Source organism: Gastrolobium bilobum, unplaced genomic scaffold (genome assembly GCF_033153095.1).
Source record: "Gastrolobium bilobum isolate Gb01-03AN ecotype WA unplaced genomic scaffold, APGP_CSIRO_Gbil_v1 utg5155, whole genome shotgun sequence".
Taxonomy (NCBI): Eukaryota; Viridiplantae; Streptophyta; class Magnoliopsida; order Fabales; family Fabaceae; genus Gastrolobium; species Gastrolobium bilobum.
Window position 1 is genome coordinate 72421 of NW_026899054.1, and position 18324 is coordinate 90744.

At 36.7% G+C, this 18324-nt stretch overlaps 3 protein-coding genes across 6 annotated transcripts; 2 read left to right on the forward strand and 1 right to left on the reverse strand.

Moving 5' to 3' along the window:
• Positions 1–374: 374 nt before the first annotated feature.
• Positions 375–2309, forward strand: LOC133286665 (F-box/LRR-repeat protein 4-like). The gene is made up of 2 exons (XM_061484109.1): positions 375–1152; positions 1183–2309. Exons 1-2 carry the CDS (start codon positions 426–428, stop codon positions 2145–2147), a joined length of 1692 nt encoding a protein of 563 aa, XP_061340093.1. The 5' UTR covers positions 375–425; the 3' UTR covers positions 2148–2309.
• Positions 2310–3141: 832 nt separating this feature from the next.
• On the forward strand, positions 3142–5127 carry LOC133286624 (F-box/LRR-repeat protein 4-like). Its single transcript, XM_061484062.1, has one exon. The coding sequence runs from the start codon at positions 3457–3459 to the stop codon at positions 5125–5127; it is 1671 nt and encodes a 556-aa protein (XP_061340046.1). The 5' UTR covers positions 3142–3456.
• A 687-nt stretch (positions 5128–5814) lies between these two features.
• Positions 5815–16856, reverse strand: LOC133286643 (cinnamoyl-CoA reductase 1-like). 4 transcript variants are annotated; one of them, XR_009748156.1, is made up of 7 exons: positions 16656–16856; positions 16216–16385; positions 10314–10499; positions 9874–10039; positions 6985–7171; positions 6296–6495; positions 5818–6166 (listed from the first exon to the last, which is right to left on the reverse strand). XR_009748156.1 is itself a non-coding variant. In XM_061484079.1 (7 exons), the coding sequence occupies exons 1-6, from the start codon at positions 16777–16779 to the stop codon at positions 6357–6359; spliced, it is 972 nt and encodes a 323-aa protein (XP_061340063.1). In that variant the 5' UTR covers positions 16780–16856; the 3' UTR covers positions 5820–6166; positions 6322–6356. The 4 variants fall into 4 exon arrangements, 3 of the variants coding, with proteins under 3 accessions (XP_061340064.1, XP_061340062.1, XP_061340063.1); XM_061484079.1 differs by having other exon boundaries at positions 5820–6166; positions 6322–6495; XM_061484078.1 differs by having other exon boundaries at positions 5818–6495.
• Positions 16857–18324: the final 1468 nt, after the last annotated feature.

Below are 18324 nucleotides of genomic sequence, written 5' to 3' on the forward strand. Positions count from 1 at the left end.
CATGTCACTTAACATGACACGTCATCACCGTCATTGACACCGTCAGTTTTGGATTGACAGAAGGACTAACGTGGGTCCTGTTTCACTTTGTTGGGGACTATTTATCGAGTTTATTTTTGTGAGGGACTAATTTGGACACCAGATTTTTTGTTAGGAACCAATTTGGATCTTTACTCTATTTTTTACTTAAAATAACACGGTTGCGTATGATCCTTTACAAAACATCAAACCCTTCCCAAAAGTTGGATTAAAGGCTCCTCTGTTTATTTGAATTTGAATTTTGAAACTCAACAATAATCTTCCCAAAAAAATCATATAAAACACAGATTGGTATAACCGAACCCAGAACACAAACTTATGCTTACAAATTCTGTCTGATCTTGTGTGGAATTTGAGGTTTGAATTTCATTCAAGAAAAAACAACAATGTTACATTTGCCCGATGAATGCTGGGAATTGGTGTTTAGATTCATGAACCACCACCGTTACTTTGACTCTCTCTCCCTCGTTTCAAAGCAATTCCTCTCCATCACCAACCGCCTCCGATTCTCCCTCACAATCTGCGACCCAACACTCCCTTTTCTCCCTCGCCTCTTCCACAGGTTCCCCACGCTCACTTCCCTCGACCTCACGCGCTTCCGCGGTGACCTCGACGCGCTTCTCCACCAAATCTCTCGTTCATCGCTGCACCTCAAATCGCTCAATCTCTCCCACCACCCAACAATTCCCTCAAATGGGTTGCGATCTTTGGCCAAAAAGATGAAAACTTTGAACTCTCTTAGCTGCTCCAACATGGGTTCTCTCAAAAACGCCGATTTGCTCCTCATCGCCGATTTTTTCCCTTTCCTCGAAGAACTCGATCTCAGCTTCCCTAAAGACTGCAATTCGAACAATTTCACTGACCCCGTTTCTGATTTTGGGGTAAAGGCTTTGTCTTTGGCGCTTCCCAAGCTTCGCAAGGTTAATCTCTCTGGTAATTACTTTATTAACAACCCATCACTTTTTAGTCTGTGTAAGAACTGTGAGTTTCTCCAAGAGATTGTGATCTTTGAGTGCCATTTCATAACCCAAGCTGGCATTGCTTCTGCGATCCGCGAGAGACCAAGTTTGAGTTCTTTGAGAGTTAGCAATTTTGGGATTGGTACCAAAAAAGGTGACTTTTTAAGGCCCAATGTTACTTCAGATTTCATTGGTTCTTTGGTGAGTTTGAAGAGCTTGACTTGTCTTGATTTTACATGCTCGAGTATCTCGGATGAGTTGCTATGTTCTGTTGCAGAGGAAGCTCTTCCTTTGAGGAAGCTTGTCCTCCAAGGTTGCTGTAACTATAGTTATGCTGGAATCTTTTGTTTGTTGTCGAAGTGTCAATTTGTCCAACACTTGGATCTTCAAAATGCTGAGTTTCTGAATGATCAGCGTGTCGCTGAGTTGTCTTTGCTTCTTGGTAATTTGGTATCCATAAACGTTGGTGGCTGTAGGATGCTCACCAATTCAACCTTCTTTGCACTGGCAAGGAACTGTCCTTTGCTCAATGAAATTCAAATGGAGGTAACAGATATTGGGAAAAGGGGGGTAAAGGATTCTTTTATGGATTTTGTTGTAAACCCTCAAGTGAAGTCTCTCCATTTAGCTCACAATTCATGGTTGAGGGATGAAAGCATCAAAATGCTTGCTTCCGTTTGCCCCAATTTACAGCTGCTTGACTTAAGCTATTGCTGTGGCATATCTGAAGGTATTGTTGAAGTTTTAAGGAGATGCTGTAAGATTAGGGAGTTGAGCTTAGCCTTTTGTAAAGGTGTGAAGCTATTTGGGATGAACTTTGAAGTTCCCAAATTGGAGGTGTTGAACTTGTCATGGTCAGGAATTGATGATGAAGCTCTCTATGTTATCTCAAAGAGTTGTTGTGGGCTGGTGCACCTGGACCTGGAAAATTGTTCTGATGTCACAGCTAAGGGAGTGAGGCAAGTGGTTAAAAACTGCACACAACTGAGAGAGATAAATTTGGAGTCTTGTTATAAAGTGGCTGGTAATGTTGTTGCTTGGATGGTATTTTCAAGGCCATCTTTGAGAAAGATAATGGCTCCCCCTCGTTTTCGTCCTAGTGACAGCCAGAGGGAACTCTTCTTGCGTCATGGATGCCTTGTTTGCTAGTATTGTATTGTATGAGTTTCTGGAAGTGCTCTTAGGTCTAAAATAAAATGTGAGATGCTTTTGTTTCCTTGAGTTTTTTTTTTTCTGTATACCAATTTGCATTTGTTGTATTTGCTTATCAGTTTTTGCATAATAATTGCTTAACTAATTGTCTGCCGTAAAACCTGAACCAATTCTTATAGAAGTGTAAATAATATACATTGTAAGCAGTAATATGCAGTTCCGATTTGTACTGCTTTTCTCTGCTACCCCTTCACTTGTATTACTTGGATTCTTCTTTGTTACTCTTTTCAGTTTATCAGGAGCCCTGACAACTTTCAAAAATCAACTTTATGCTGCTTCTTTTTTATTCCTTTTTTGACCGATGAAGAGTTTGCGTTTCCAACTTTGAAGAGCTTTTTGTAACATAATCCTAAAGAATATAATAATAGAGTTTAGATTAGTTTTTTCTGTATTCAGAAAAGTTTATGAGAAATATCCAAGACAAAGCTTTTGACCAGAACAGCTTTTGACTAGAACAGCTTTTGTGTAAAAATTATGTAAAAATCAACCAAATGCAAAGTAGGACTAGATACGATGCAACAACTAGCAACGTATCTAATGGCAAAGATTAAATAATGGCATCAAAATGAATAAAAATGCTACTGGCTGTTTGTTTTTGTTTTTTAAATTACTTTATGCAAATAGCATTTTTTTTATTTTAAATTAATCTATCTAAAGAATGACTAATTTTGGAAGTCGTGCCTCCCTACCCGTTAATGAATTGAATATTCTTGTATCCAAGGATGTCGTGCGTTGCACATTTATACCAAATTCATGGTTAGATCAGTGATAATTTCGGTAAGACAGTAACTTAAAATGACAGCAGAGAAAGGGTCATGCTTAATGCAGTACGCCTAGATGTTAAAACTTTGTGAGTACAATTAGAGTTCCAGGTGGACTAATGATTGTTAATATGGAAAATTTGAGCATTGACACCACACTGCAATGAAAAAAGTTATATGAAAAGTAAAATCCTGAAAAGTGAAAATAACAGATCACCATATCAGATGCCAGCGTACCTAACAAGCAAAATGGCTTTCTAGAGTTTCATAACTTGGACGCCGACTGATCTGACCATAACTTAAGACCAACACCCTGAACTTGTTAAATATCCATTGAATGAATGGGGTTGATTTGTTGATGAATCATAAGCCATTGATTATATTGTCACTTGATAACTTGTACCACCCCTCCCTCTTATAATAACTTTTGCTTCAAGTTCCAAACTTGTTCTTTGTTTCTTTCTGCTTGATAGATACTTATCAAGATGCCAGTGAAAGATTTTCCTCAAGAATGCTGGGAATTGGTCTTCAGATTCCTTGGCCATGGCCGTCACTTGGAGTCTGTATCTATGGTCTGCAAGCAGTTCCTTTCCATTACAAACAGGCTTCAATTTTCTCTCACAGTATATGATCCAACCATTCCACTTATTCCTCAGCTATTGTTGAGGTTTTCTAGGCTCAAAATTTTAGACCTCAGTCACTTCAATGGAGGAGACCTGGAAGGCTTGCTTCATCAAATTTCACATTCTGGGTTGGACCTTGATTTGATTAATCTTTCCAACCAGAGAACACTTCCCATTGATGGGTTGCGAAAACTTGGTTCAAAGATGATAAATTTGAGGGTTTTGATCTGCTCAAATATTGGCTCTCTGCATGATAGCCATCTGGTAGTCATAGCTTATTGTTTCCCTTTCCTTGAAGAGCTTGACATTAGCTTTCCATTGAATTCTCAAGCATCTGATTTTGGGATGTTAAGGCTTTCTTCCATGCTTGAGAATCTACACAAGATTAATCTTTCTGGTAATTACTTGATCACTGATAAATCCCTTTTCTCTCTATGCCAAAACTGTATGTCAATAAAAGAAATTTCATTCTTCAACTGTTTTAAAATAACCCAAGTAGGCATTGCTTCTGCAATTAACCTCAGACCCAGTTTAACTTCCATCTCCTTTGACATTGAAAAGAAAAGAATACATGGACCTGGTTTGACACTCATACCCATCAACTTAGATTTGATTGATTCATTCAGAAGCTTGAAAAGATTAACTGCTATTGATTTGTCAAATTCATTCATCTCGGATGAGTTTCTCTTTGCTGTTGCAGAGGGTAGTGGTCTTCTGCTAAAGAAGCTTATCCTTCAAGATTGCTGCAATCATACATTTGCTGGAATATCTTATGTGTTATCAAAATGTCAATCTGTTCAATGCTTAGATCTTCGGAAAGCTGACTTTCTAACTGATCAATGTATCAGCAAGTTATCTATATTTCTACTTAATTTAACCTCTATAAACCTTAGTGGTTGTTGCCAGCTGACAAATTCAACCTTTTGCATACTAACAAGAAGCTGTCCTTTGCTCAGTGAGATCAAAATGGAGAGAACATCTCTCGGGTTAGAAGGGGAAGAAGGTTCCATGCTGGATGTTGTTGTCAACCTTCAAGTGAAAACTGTCTATTTGGGTGATAATATTTTACTAAACGATGCAAATTTAATAAAATTTGCTTCAATTTTCCCTGGTTTACAGCTTCTTGACTTAAACTCTTGTGAGGGTATCTCAGGAGAATGTGTTGTTGAGATTTTAAAGAGATGCTGTGAGATAAGGCATTTAAGCTTGGCCTATACAGGAATGAAGCTGTTTATGATAAACTTTCAAGTTTCCCAGTTGGAGGTGTTGAACTTGTCAGGGTCAAGAATTAACGATGAAGGACTCTCAATAATCTCAAAGAAGTGTTGTAGACTACTACTTCTAGATATCCAGAGTTGTTGGTATGTTACTGCAAAGGGGGTGAGGGAAGTAGTAGAAAACTGTAGAGCATTGGAAGAGTTAAATTTAAAGAATTGTGGTTCGGTGCCTGATGATTTTGTTGCTGGTTTGACATTTTCAAGGCCATCATTGAGAAAAATAATCACACCTTCTGGTGTTAGTGTTTATTACTGAGTAGAGGAAACTCAATGTTATATGGGATCCTGCCTTTGTCTGTTAGACAGTATTAAGAATCATGTGTGCATTGATAGCATTCTTATGATAAGTGAGTTGCAAGCTGTGTTTGTGGCTTTTTTTTTTTTTTTTAAGTGTATGTATTTTTATGTTCAATGCAAAAGTTGAGGCCTGCACTGTTGGAAAGAAATTATTAAATTATTTGTTGTTCTAAAAAAAATTTACACCAATTCATCAGTTGTTTAAAAAAATGAAGTATTAATTTTTTGAGATAGGTTATTCTATCTTTCTTTTTTTCTGCCTACTTTTATCTACTACTCTCCAACACCATTAGATCAGAATCTCAAGAGAAGGGGAAAAGATAAATGTTAAATGAGATTCTGATCTAACGATGTTTTACAGTGATAGGCAAAGATAGACAGAAAAAAAGATAGATAACCTATCTCTATTTTTTTTCAACATTATATATTTGTCTTGATGTCTTCACTAAACAGAATAAGAAAAAATATTAATAAAATGATAATATTAATTTAATTTAGTTTTATTAAGCAAACTTATTTCTAAAGTACATAAATAAAAGTTACCTACCTTTAGATTTAATGGATTAAAATTATGATACACTTAAAATTAAATTAAAAATAAAAATATATTTACATGTGCATTGTAAAAACAATCTTACCTTTAAACTATGAAGGGGGAAAAATGAATCCTTTCTTCATTTCACTTTTCAAATATTAAAGCTTGGCTGAAAAATTAGAAAGCATCTCATCATATCTTCACAGTCACAGACTTCACTTTCACAAACATATAGTACTGAAAACTATATCCTTATGTTACCAGTCGAGTAAGACTAGTCTCAAGGTTTCCAATATAAAAATCTTACAATTTCCAAACTAGATACCATTCTAAACCTGAGAACCATAAACCTTGAATTTTTCGGCAGAAGACTCGATGTTCTTCTTCATTGGAAAGCGTTTCAAGTCAAAAACGTTGACAAGCTCCAATATTTAAGAACACTGGCCATCTGTGTTTGGAAATCCTGAATTTAAAAGCACTCATTAGTCAAATACAATACAACTACAGTGATCAAACAGCACAAGCACATGGTAGTAACTGAAAGACATTCACAAATCCCTTCCAATAAGGAAGATCATAAATAACAAGTTACATTTATTTTGATTCAAGGAGACCAACCTCCCAATAGGGAGATGATAAATAACAATTCAAATCTATTCTGATTGCAAGAGTCCAGCCTCCCGATAGCTCTCAACAGAATCAATGAGTGTCTCCTCTAGTGGCCTGTATTTCCAACCCAACCTTTGCAGTTTCTCTGAGCTCAAAACTCTGTAATCATCCACCTCAATAAAGCTGCCAACAATGAAACTTATGTTTAAGCATGTAACTATGAAATATATATAAACAAATTTGTTGGCTTCTCCTTCTATACTATAAATACTAGTACTTAAGAAATGCTTCAAATTACACACAATTTTAACGTGGTTCGGCCTAACATTCCTATATGAGAAGTGATATGCAGAAGAGTTCAAATCCACGGACAAAGTTGCAAACCATTTATCAATGTGTATAGATCTTGATACTTATTACAAGATATCTTGCATACATTTATCACATATCTTACATGCCTCGTATATATCTTGATACTAATTACAAGATTTGAATCAATAAAATAAGAAACTAATAATAATAATCTTGAAATTAGAATTTTAGGTTAAACACAATAGCTAGAGCTCTTGGTCATAAATAAGATTGTGAGATTGGTGCATCAAATCCGAAGTTTATAACTACTACTTGAGAATTTTCCTTTTGATTTATAGATCATGGGGAACTGAAGCTTACTTCGTAGGGTAATTGTAGTTGGGATATATACTCTTTAGTTTCTCCACCAAATCCTGTGTCTTGATTGGGAATGAAGTGCATATGTATCTCCCTTCTGCCTCATGCTTCTCATATGCCAAAAGTAAAGCATCAACTAAATCTCGTACATCTACTATCCAACGATGCTTATTCTCCAACGAGTCAGAACCTACAATTTCAGACAAACAAGAAAGACAAGCCCAATAGCATCAAAAATATATAAAATCCCCATGAAGAGCATAATCGTGATGACCAGACATGACTCCAGTATCAAATAAATTGCTAAGGCCAACCTCTGAAACTGTTTTGCACACTAAAAATTTAACACAACTTTCACATGACCAAAGATGTTACGGAAGATATATGATTATCATGTAAAACAACAAGGCATTTTAAATAGCATTGCACAGGTTGTAAATTGGTATATTGACTTAAGATTGGATAATTGTGTGTCTAATACGAGCACACAGGGAATATCTTTATATTAACAAGTACAGAAACTAATCTATCATATACAAGATGTTGGACTATTCTATTATATACATTGTACTATTTTAACATACTATTCTAACACTCCCCCAAGTTGATGCGTATAAATTGTGATCAACTTCTCCCATTATGATATCTATGCTACCTACTATTGTCATAATATCAGCCAATTTCATTCTTTTAACTAATTGTACCAGCTTGTTACAAATGTATTCAACCCGAGGACCTCTAAGAGCTTTAGTGAAGACATCTGCGAATTGATTCTTGGAGTTGACAAATGTCGTTTTGATTTCTCCTGACTAAATCTTTTCTCAAATGAAGTGACAATCGATCTCTATGTGCTTGGTTCTGTCATGAAATACAGGATTAGATGATATATGAAGTGCAGCTTGATTGTCACAAATGAGTGTCATGGACTGTTTATGTTCACAAAGATGGAGCTCCCGAATTAACTGCTTTAACCAGATTAGTTCGCAGGTGGCAGCTCCCATTGCATGATACTCGACCTTTGCACTGGATCGGATGACAACAATTTGTTTCTTACTCTTCCAAGAAATCAAGTTTCCACCAAAGACGATACAATAACCTGAAGAAGAGCGTCTATCCGAGGGTGATCCTAGCCAATAGGCATCTAAATAACCACAAATCTCTGTATGTCCCTGATCTGAATATAATAAGCCTTTCCCTGGTGCTCTTTTGATGTACCGGAGAACCCTCACAGCAGCATCCCAATGAGAATCACAAGGGCAGTCAAGGAACTGACTAGCCACAACCATGTGTATTGCTCCCGCGAGAGTAAGTACGGGAAACAAGAGCAATGGAATCAACAACAGAAGATGAATCAAGAGCAGGCGCTGATTTTTTGTTGAGATTCAAAAGAGCGCTAGTAAGTCAGTAATAAACCAGGATCCCCACTAGTCAAGATAGTGTCACGGACACTATCATACTCCTCGAGAAGACCAAAAAGAGTGGCAACCATAAAGAGGCGCTCCACCTGTTTTCTATATGCAGAAGCATCAATAGGGTAAGGCAACATATCCAAGTACGCCTGCATCAAAGATCGACTTTTGCCAACATATGTCTCCATCTGAATGTCATTAGTGTAGAGGTGTTTAGCTTACTCCCACACTTCATAGCAGGTCTGAAAAGAATAGAAAATGTCGAGAACGATTGGACCAATAGACTTCCAAAGAATACTCAGAAGTTGGTTGTCAATCATTTCCCAATCAGATTTTTCTTCCTTAGGAATAGCAGTAGATTTAACTGTCAAATGTCGCCCATGCGCTTGTCCAAAGAACCAAACACCTATGAAGCACCGACACATCAAAAAACCTGACGTATCGTGTCCGACACTCCAACACACGTTGCAGAGACTCAAAAAAGAGTTCAAAGATTGCGTTACGTTGCGTTTTTAGTTTCAACTATTAGATTCGTTGGATTACGATTACCATTTTATTGAGTTTAATATAAATTTTAGTTATATATTATATTTCTTTTCAAAAATGATGGGTATTATAAGTTTAGCTTCATCTTTTTGTTAAATTATTGAATATTAAATATAATATACATTACACAAATTAAAAATATTATTTAATATCAAAACGTGTCCCAACGTGTCAAAATCTAACATTTTTTAGAATTAACGTATCGGAGTGTCGTGTCGTGTCCTGAGTCGGTGTCAGTGTAACATAGCTAGACACAAAAAGAGGTGGCCCAATTCTTGTAGTTAACAGAACCCTTCAGATTGGAGAAGGTAATGGGCCCAACATTAGAGGAGATGATACCCGAGGAACTTTTAACAGGAGGAGGAGGAGAATTCACCTCTAAGTGAACAGCAGATGATTCTGTCATTATAAATGCAAAAAAAACTTGTAGATCAAACCAAATAGAATCAAACTGATAGCCAAACAAGACGAAACACAAGCCAAACAAGAGACTCACGAAAAACCAATAGCAGATCTGGAAGGAGGATAGAAAAACGAGCAGTTAAAGGATGTCGGAACAGTGTTTCGGCAATGAACAGTTGTGGTGAACAGTAACTCCAGTAAATAGTTATCTTATGAACAGTGACGCCAGTGAATAGAGGCTCTAACAGTTGCAAGCCGGAAGGACGCATGACAAGGAAGGAGAAAACACCTAAGCAGTGGGCTTAGGGTTTTGCGGAAGCGAAAGTTCCTAGAACAAAGAGCTCTGATACCAACTTAAGATTGGATAATTGTGTGTCTAATACGAGCACACAGGGAAAATATTTATATTAACAAGTACAAAAACTAATTTATCATATACAAAATTTGGGACTATTCTATTATATACATTGTACTATTTTAACATACTACTCTAACACATTGCAAGAAGAATAAATTGATAAGGAATAGTAGGCACCTTTTAAAATCTTGAGGAGAACCAAGCTACTAGAATTAACAGTAGTTGACTGTAAAATTGGCCCCAGCACAAGGGTAGGACAAATGCTTACCACACTAAGCCCGGTTCTTTTAGCAAAGTCCAGGGCTTGCTCCTCTGCCTCTGTCTTGGAAAAACAATACCAGTTCTGGATAATATGCGAAATATGAGTTAAGTTATTGTTAGAGAAATATAATATAAAACCGTTAATATAGTTTTCACCTAACAAGAATTTATAGGTTGAAATAATTCCTTACTGTCACATTACATAAATATTCTTGACAATGGGAACTTGGCATACTTTGCAACTGAAAAAATATGAAATCAAATAGTATACCCAACAAAAGACAACACTACTATCATGGGATAAGACCAATGAAAGATCCATATCATAATCACACGTGTAATAAAATTTTACAGACCTTACTTTTTCTGCAGTACTCTTTATCGGACCAACAGGACTCATCAAGCACTTTATCCTTAGAGAAATTGGGGTTCATGCCAATCGCAGCAATAGATGATACAAAGACAACTCGTTCCACTTTAGCTTTAAGACAAGCTTCAAGTACATTAGCAGTTCCCTTCACAGCAGGCTCAATCACTTCTACCTACACAATCATATGTCTAGTAATGAATATTTACAATAAAAGAAAAAAGAACTATGGCATTATAAATGACCATTTGTAAATTCCACCATGAACTGATGAAATCTCAAATGTACATGAATTCCAAAATGAGTTCGGAACAATTTTAATGACATAGATGAATAAATTAAATCCTTTTAACTTAATGAAGGAACCGGATACCCTGCATTTCACTTTTTAGCTGCAGTGCATAACAGAAACCATGCGTTTCATGATATGGATTAAAACTGAATATTATTTCTGGAAAAATCTAATAAGTTTTACAGAAGGTCTCAGCAATATATAGGTGAGCTTTATGAAGCTTCACACAATAAAAATAACTAACTAATACTAACAGAAAAACTAATCAGAATAACTAAACACTAACAAAATTCAGTTGCTATCTATCGTGATTATTGGCTGGTGCATATACTAAGGACACTGCTTGAGGTGATCCTACTGCTGCATCTTGAGCTGTTGCAAGTGATAGCTGAGATGTTACACCTTGAGCCGTTGTATGTGATCTCTCTCGTGTTACCCCCTCACAAGTTTGGCATAGGAGGTTGACAACACCCAACTTGGAGAGAAAAGAGTGAAACAAAGGACTAGAGAGAGGCTTGGTGAACACATCAGCCAATTGAGCAGAAGAAAGAACAGGAAGCAATCGAAGTAAGCCAGATAGGATCTTCTCTCGTGTGACATGACAATCCAACTCGATATGTTTGGATCTGTCATGAAAAGTGGGATTATGAGCGATGTAGATCGCGAAACGATTGTCACAGAACACAGAAGCAGGTTTCATCCAGGGAAGATGAAGATCATGGAACAGAAATTGCAGCCATTGTAACTCACAGGATAAGCCAGCTAGAGCTCGATATTCCGCCTCCGACGAAGAACGTGAAACGGTGGACTGCTTCTGGCTACGCCAGGCAATGAGGGAAGAGCCAACGAACACACAGAAGCCAGATACAGAACGGCGAGTGTCAGGGCAGCAAGCCCAGTCTACATCAGCGAAGGCACTAACAGAGAGAGACCCAGTAGATGGAAAGAATAAGCTAGCACCAGGAGACGACTTGAGGTAGCGTAGGACACGGTGGGCAGCATCCAGATGGAGATCAGTAGGACAAGAAACAAATTGTGAAAGCTGCTGTACAGCAAAACATATGTCCGGTCTCATAGTTGTTAGGTAAAGTAAGCGTCCAATGAGCCGGCGATAAGGAGCTGCATCCGAAAGAGGAACACCATTATGACGACCAAGCTTGGTGGAAGTGTCCATGGGAGTATGAACAGGCTTAGCAGCCAAGAGACCAGCGTCAGCAATCAACTCCAGTGCATATTTGCGCTGGTTAAGAGAAATGCCAGTATCGGAACGAGCCACCTCAAGGCCCAAGAAATAACGCAATGTGCCAAGGTCCTTGATTTTAAATTGGAGATCCAGGAACTGCTTCACACGGTTTATTTCAGCAGCAGAATTGCCAGAGAGGATAACATCATCAACGTAAACCAAGAGTATAGTAAAGGGATTGCCAGATTCAAAGGTAAACATGGAATGATCAGCATGACCTTGCTTATATCCAAGGGAAAGCATGGCAGAAGAGAGCTTGGCATACCATTGCCTGCTCGCCTGCTTCAAGCCGTATAGGGATTTCTGTAGTTTGCAGACAAGATTCCGGTTGGTACCAGGCACTGAGAAACCTTGAGGAATTTCCATGTAAACATCCTCATTCAGGTCACCGTGTAGAAACGCGTTGTTCACATCTAGTTGAGTCAAGTGCCAGCCCTTGAGAGCTGCAACGGCTAGGAGAGTACGCACGGAAGTGAGTTTAGCTACAGGCGAGAAGGTATCGAAGTAATCAAGTCCTTCCAATTGATTGAAACCTTTTGCAACTAACCTAGCCTTAAATCGTTCAATGGACCCATCCGAGTGATACTTGATTTTATAGACCCACTTGCATCCTATGGGTTGCTTGCCATTTGGTAATTCAACCAAAGACCATGTATTGTTTAGGGAGAGGGCAGAAAGTTCAGCCTGCATAGCTTAGATCCAGTGTGAATGCTTGATGGCTTGTGAGTAAGATCGTGGTTCAACGTGTGTGGAAGAAGTGAGACAGAAATGTTTATAAGCAGGACAGCAGATATTATAAGAGATAACAGAAGACAAGGGGTGAGAAATAATAGATGAGGATGTATTAGACAAACTTGGATTTGATGTGTCATGCTGAGCAGCAGAAAACCATAGTGATAGTCCATCAAGTACTTTGGTGCAGAACGAGGACGAGAGGAGTGATGAGGAGGGACAATTGAAGGGGGAATATCTACTGGTGGTTGGTTATTAATAATGGATAGTGAATTATCTACGAGTGGTGGTGGAGTATCAATAGTGGATAGTGGTGGAGAGGGATGAGTGTCTAAAGGTGGAGGTGGGTGTATTGTAGAAGAGGGAGGAGATTGGCCTGAGCTAGTTGTGGTTGGTAAAGAGAATTTGAGTTCCATGTCAAGGGAAGTGGTGAGATCAGGTGGGGAGACATAGCATTGGGGAGAATCAGAATGACTGATGTGAAAAGGAAATTGATTTTCATAGAATATTACATAACGTGACACAAAAATAGCAGGAGAAGAAAGATCATATAAGAGAAAACCTTTGGTGCCTTCTCTATATCCAAGAAAAACAGACTTGCGAGCTCGAGGAGAAAACTTAAGACGACCAGATTGGAGAGTGGATGCAAAACATAAACTACCAAATACACGTAGATGAATGAGGGAAGGGGGGACAGTATATAGCATTTCATATGGGGATATATCATTGATTATGGGAGAAGAAACCCGATTGATAAGATGTACTGCATGAGTTAAAGCATAGGACCATAATGAGAGAGGTAAAGATGATTGAAAGCAAAGAGCTCGTGCAACATTTAACAAGTGTTGATGTTTTCTTTCAACTCTAGCATTTTGTTGTGGTGTTTCTACACAATTTGTTTGATGGATTACTCCTTTTTGTAAAAAGAAATCTTTCATGGCAAACTCATGTCCATTGTCAGATCGAAATGCTTTAATTGTTGTTTGGAATTGATTCTCAATAAAGGCAAAAAAATGTTGGATATGATTTCGAGTTTCACCCTTATGTTTCATTAGAACTATCCAAGTAAAACGCGAAAAATCATCTACTAAGGTTAAAAAGAATTTGTGACCATGAATAGATTGAATGCTAAAGGGGCCCCAAATATCAGCATGTAATAAATCGAATGCTTTGGTGCTTTTATTCATACTAACAGGAAATGAAAGATGCTTCTGTTTAGCTAGATGGCAAGCATCACAAGGATGTACATGGTTGGAATTGATAAAGGAAAACTGAGATGACATTTTGTGTAAAACAGAATCTGAAATATGGCCTAAACGCCTATGCCAAAGGGAAATATCTGAAGTGCCAGATTTATTAACAGAATTACAACTATTCGAACATCGTGCAGCAAGATCTTGAGGCATCTTCATACACTGAACTATCACATATAGGCCATTCTGCAGAAGCAGAACCAATCGTTTCCTGGGACAAAGTCTGTTTAATCAAACAAGAGCAACCATGGAAAGTTATATAACAATCAATGGATGAAAGAAGCTGTGTAACAGAAAGCAAGTTGACATGAAAATGGGGTACATATAGTACATTTAATAGAGTAAGAGTGGATGATAAAACAACCGAACCAGATTGATGTGATGTAACTTGTGAACCATCAGGCAATTTTATAGTTATGGGACTAATATTTCGAAGAGAAGAAAAATTTGAAGCAACAAAACTTATGTGATCAGTAGCTCCAGTGTCTATGATCCATTGATTAAGTGATATACCTGAGGTGTTTGTGTCAGTTTGTGAGACCTATGCAATATTTGCAACGTGTGTGGATTGAGTGTTAGGTTGTTGAAGGAGTGTCATGAGGTGTTGATATTGTTCATGAGTGATTTGAGGATTGGTATTTTAAGGTTGTTGTTGAGCACGATCAGTTGCACCATCATCATTCACACTGAATGCAAGATTACTGGTATGGACTTCTGGTACTCGTGCACGATACCCTGGTGGATATCCATGTAGTTGATAGCATGTCTCTATGGTATGATTTGAACGACCACAATATGTACAGATTCTGTTCCCACGGCCTCCACTGAACCTACCACGACCTTGGCCTCGACCATTCCTTCCAGCAAATTGATTGAAGTTTCTTCGTGGCTTAAAACCAGTTGCTGCATGAGTATTATTTAAACCAGCAAAGCTCTGTGGATTACTTAAAATACCAGCATTTGAATCACAACTAAGTTGCCTTTCCTGTTGTACAATCATCGAAAAGGCTTTGTTCACATTAGGCAGAGGATCAATGGGAATGATCTGTGATCTAACAGATGCATACTGGTCATTTAATCCTTTGAGAAAACGGATTGTGTGGTCCTTATCGCGATAGTCTCGCATTTTCAAGATCACTCCACACTCACAAGGAGGATCACATTCACAGTTAGGAAGCGGTTTCAAGTTCTCAAGCTCATCCCACATGGTTTTGAGCTGAGTAAAAAATTCAGTTACCGCAGAGTTTCCTTGATGCAACTTATATACTTCTTCTTGAAGATCAGAAACTCTGAATATGTCAGTCTGCGAAAAACAATCACGTAGATCAAGCCATACGTCCCTTGCACGTTCAATCCATAAAATGGATTTTGCAATTCCATCAGATATGGATCTGTGAATCCAGGCCATCACCATGGTGTTGCACCTTTGCCATTGAAGATAAACTGGATCATCTGTTGCTGGAGGATTGATAGAACCATCCACGAGGCAAATCTTGTTTTTCGAAAACAAGGCAACTGTCATACCTCTGGCCCAGGTGTGATAGTTGCTTCCGTTCAGCAGTGGAGATACAAGAATCAAAGAAGGATTCTCATTAGGATGCAAGAAAAGAGGATGAGAAGGATTGGTATTAAAATCCAAAGCAAAATCAGGATTCGCCATTGTCGTAGGCTGAAGCTATGAAGAAAAGAATCAAGAAAGATGAGAAAAGTAAAGAACAGGGAAGATGAACGAAGGCAGAATACCAGAGCTCACAAGCTCTGATACCATAACAGAAACCATGCGTTTCATGATATGGATTAAAACTGAATATTATTTCTGGAAAAATCTAATAAGTTTTACAGAAGGTCTCAGCAATATATAGGTGAGCTTTATGAAGCTTCACACAATAAAAATAACTAACTAATACTAACAGAAAAACTAATCAGAATAACTAAACACTAACAAACTTCAGTTGCTATCTATCGTGATTATTGGCTGGTGCATATACTAAGGACACTGCATGAGGTGATCCTACTGCTGCATCTTGAGCTGTTGCAAGTGATAGCTGAGATGTTACACCTTGAGCCGTTGTATGTGATCTCTCTCGTGTTAGTGCATGCAATTATGAATCCAATGAATCATAACATTCCAAACAACATTTTCATTCGTTATTTTAATAAAAAAAAAATAACAATTTCAATGGTTGAGATATCTGCAGTTAAAATTTAACTGCTGAAGATCATTATACCTGGTCAGGATGAAGGCCTAGGTTAGAAAATGAGATTGACATAAGTAAATCAAATCAGTTTGCAAAGAAGAAAACATTCCAAATATATGTACTTAAAAAAAATTAAACCAAAGAAATTGCATGATGTAGAAGTAGATGCTTGCCTCAGGATTGGGTACAATTGTTGAGGGTACAGGGCTAGCAACATGGAAAACTGCACTGCATCCAACAATTGCTGAGTGAACAGATTCGTAACTCAAGAGATCAGCCTTGAAGAGTTTAAGGTTCTCAGAAGCTCTCTCTAGTTTCAGCAAGTGCTCATATTTCTGACTACCTGGTCACACATACACTTCAAATGAACAATAACAAAATCCTCCTCAACATTTCTATGGAAAACATAACACCCATGATTTCCATGAAGTATAATAATAAGCATCCTGAATCAAAAAAGAGTAACTGAGATTTCAAAAAGAATATTTTTTAAGGATTCAGTTTAGCAGTAATTTAAAAAGGGTCTTATCCAATGATTAATAAGATCTTTGGTTAAAAGAGTTAAAAAAAAAAAAAGGAATGATGGGAGAGAGAAAGAGGAAATAAAGAGTACCAGGTTGTCTGACAGTTCCATGAACGATGTATCCTTTGGAAAGAAGAACCTTAACGAGCCAAGAAGCTACAAAACCTCCTGCCCCAGTTACGCATACCTTCTTTGCTGCTGCTGAAGCTGCCATGGTTATTTCCTTATCCGAAGCGAGTTCGCGAATCCTTCTTCCCCCCACAGGTCAAAGATTTTTATATAAGGAGCACATTGGATCATAAACTATAATTATTTATATTCATTCATTTGTTAGACTATTATGAAATTATTTCTAATAAAAATATAGAAAGGGTATAATAAAACAACAATGCCTATGTATGTAAAAAAAAAAAACATATAAACCTTAAATTCCCCAAACAAAAGTAGCAAAGAAGTCAACCATCTCGTGTCCTAATAAACATGAGCATCTGATGTGTGAAATTATAATCATATGAAGATCAATTAATAATAATAAAAAAAATTAAAATAAATAATTATAAAATTATAACTGTTGATTTAATTTATTTTATATAATTATAATGGGTTTAGTTTTTCTATAGTTAATGTGATAACTTATCTATATTAAATTCAAAATGATATTATTTTGAAACGAAAATCAAGATATTTTTATAATTATAATTTATTTTAAGATTATAATAGTCTTTTTTATTATAATTTTTAATTTTTTAAACTAAAACAATATCATTTTGAAAGCCAGAATATAGATAATTTATCTACATTTACTATAGAAATATTAAAGTCAATTATAATTCATCTACATTACATAGGCATGTTAATTAAAAGGTGGATCCATTTCCAAATGACATACTTTAAAAATACTTGTAGCGAGAAGATAAGAATGAAAAACACCACACTTATCCGAATTTGCGTGAAAGAAAAATCACTGCCTCTTCGTTATTATCACTTCAACGCAGTAGTAGACAAATAAACGTCACAGGATAAAGAAAATAATAATAATTTCTACCCTAAATTACAAAAAGAAAAAAAGTGATGCTCATTTACACAAACCGAATATATAACTTTTCGAGATCCAAGACCGTTCCTCCAACCAAGAAATAGAAGGAAATAAAATTCACCTGCTTTGAGTTCAAGTTAATGTTGATGTATCTTTTTTTTTTTAGCGTCAAATTTAGGTGATATGAAATATGAATACGGTGGTTACAACTTATCACTTATGGTTGCTTTTTCTATGTTGCTGGTTCAATGCTTTGCGTTGCTACCTATTCTCCACAAATCATGGAAGCTTGGGAATGGATCTTTTTATGTAAAAAAGTGATCATATGGTCATGTTATTTGATCACAATCACTCATTTAAAAATTATACAATTTTCTTTCTCTTATCTCATCATTAAATGAGTGACTGTAATCAAATAACATGATCATATGATCACTTTTTTTTACCTGAGAGAGGCTACGTAAATGGCAACAAGATATTTTTTAGAGATTTTATATTTAAAGATGACTGTGTTAGGAATATCTTAATATGTAATTTTAGAGATATAATAGTGGGTTTTATTATTATTTTCTATCTGTTGTAATGGCGGATATTATTCTAAATACATTTTATTTATTAAAGATTTTATTATGTGAAATAAAACATCATCAGAGAAAAATTATTGTATGCTTGAGGTTAGGTACTCAAGATTTGTTGGAATTCCGTGTTTTACTTTATGGTATT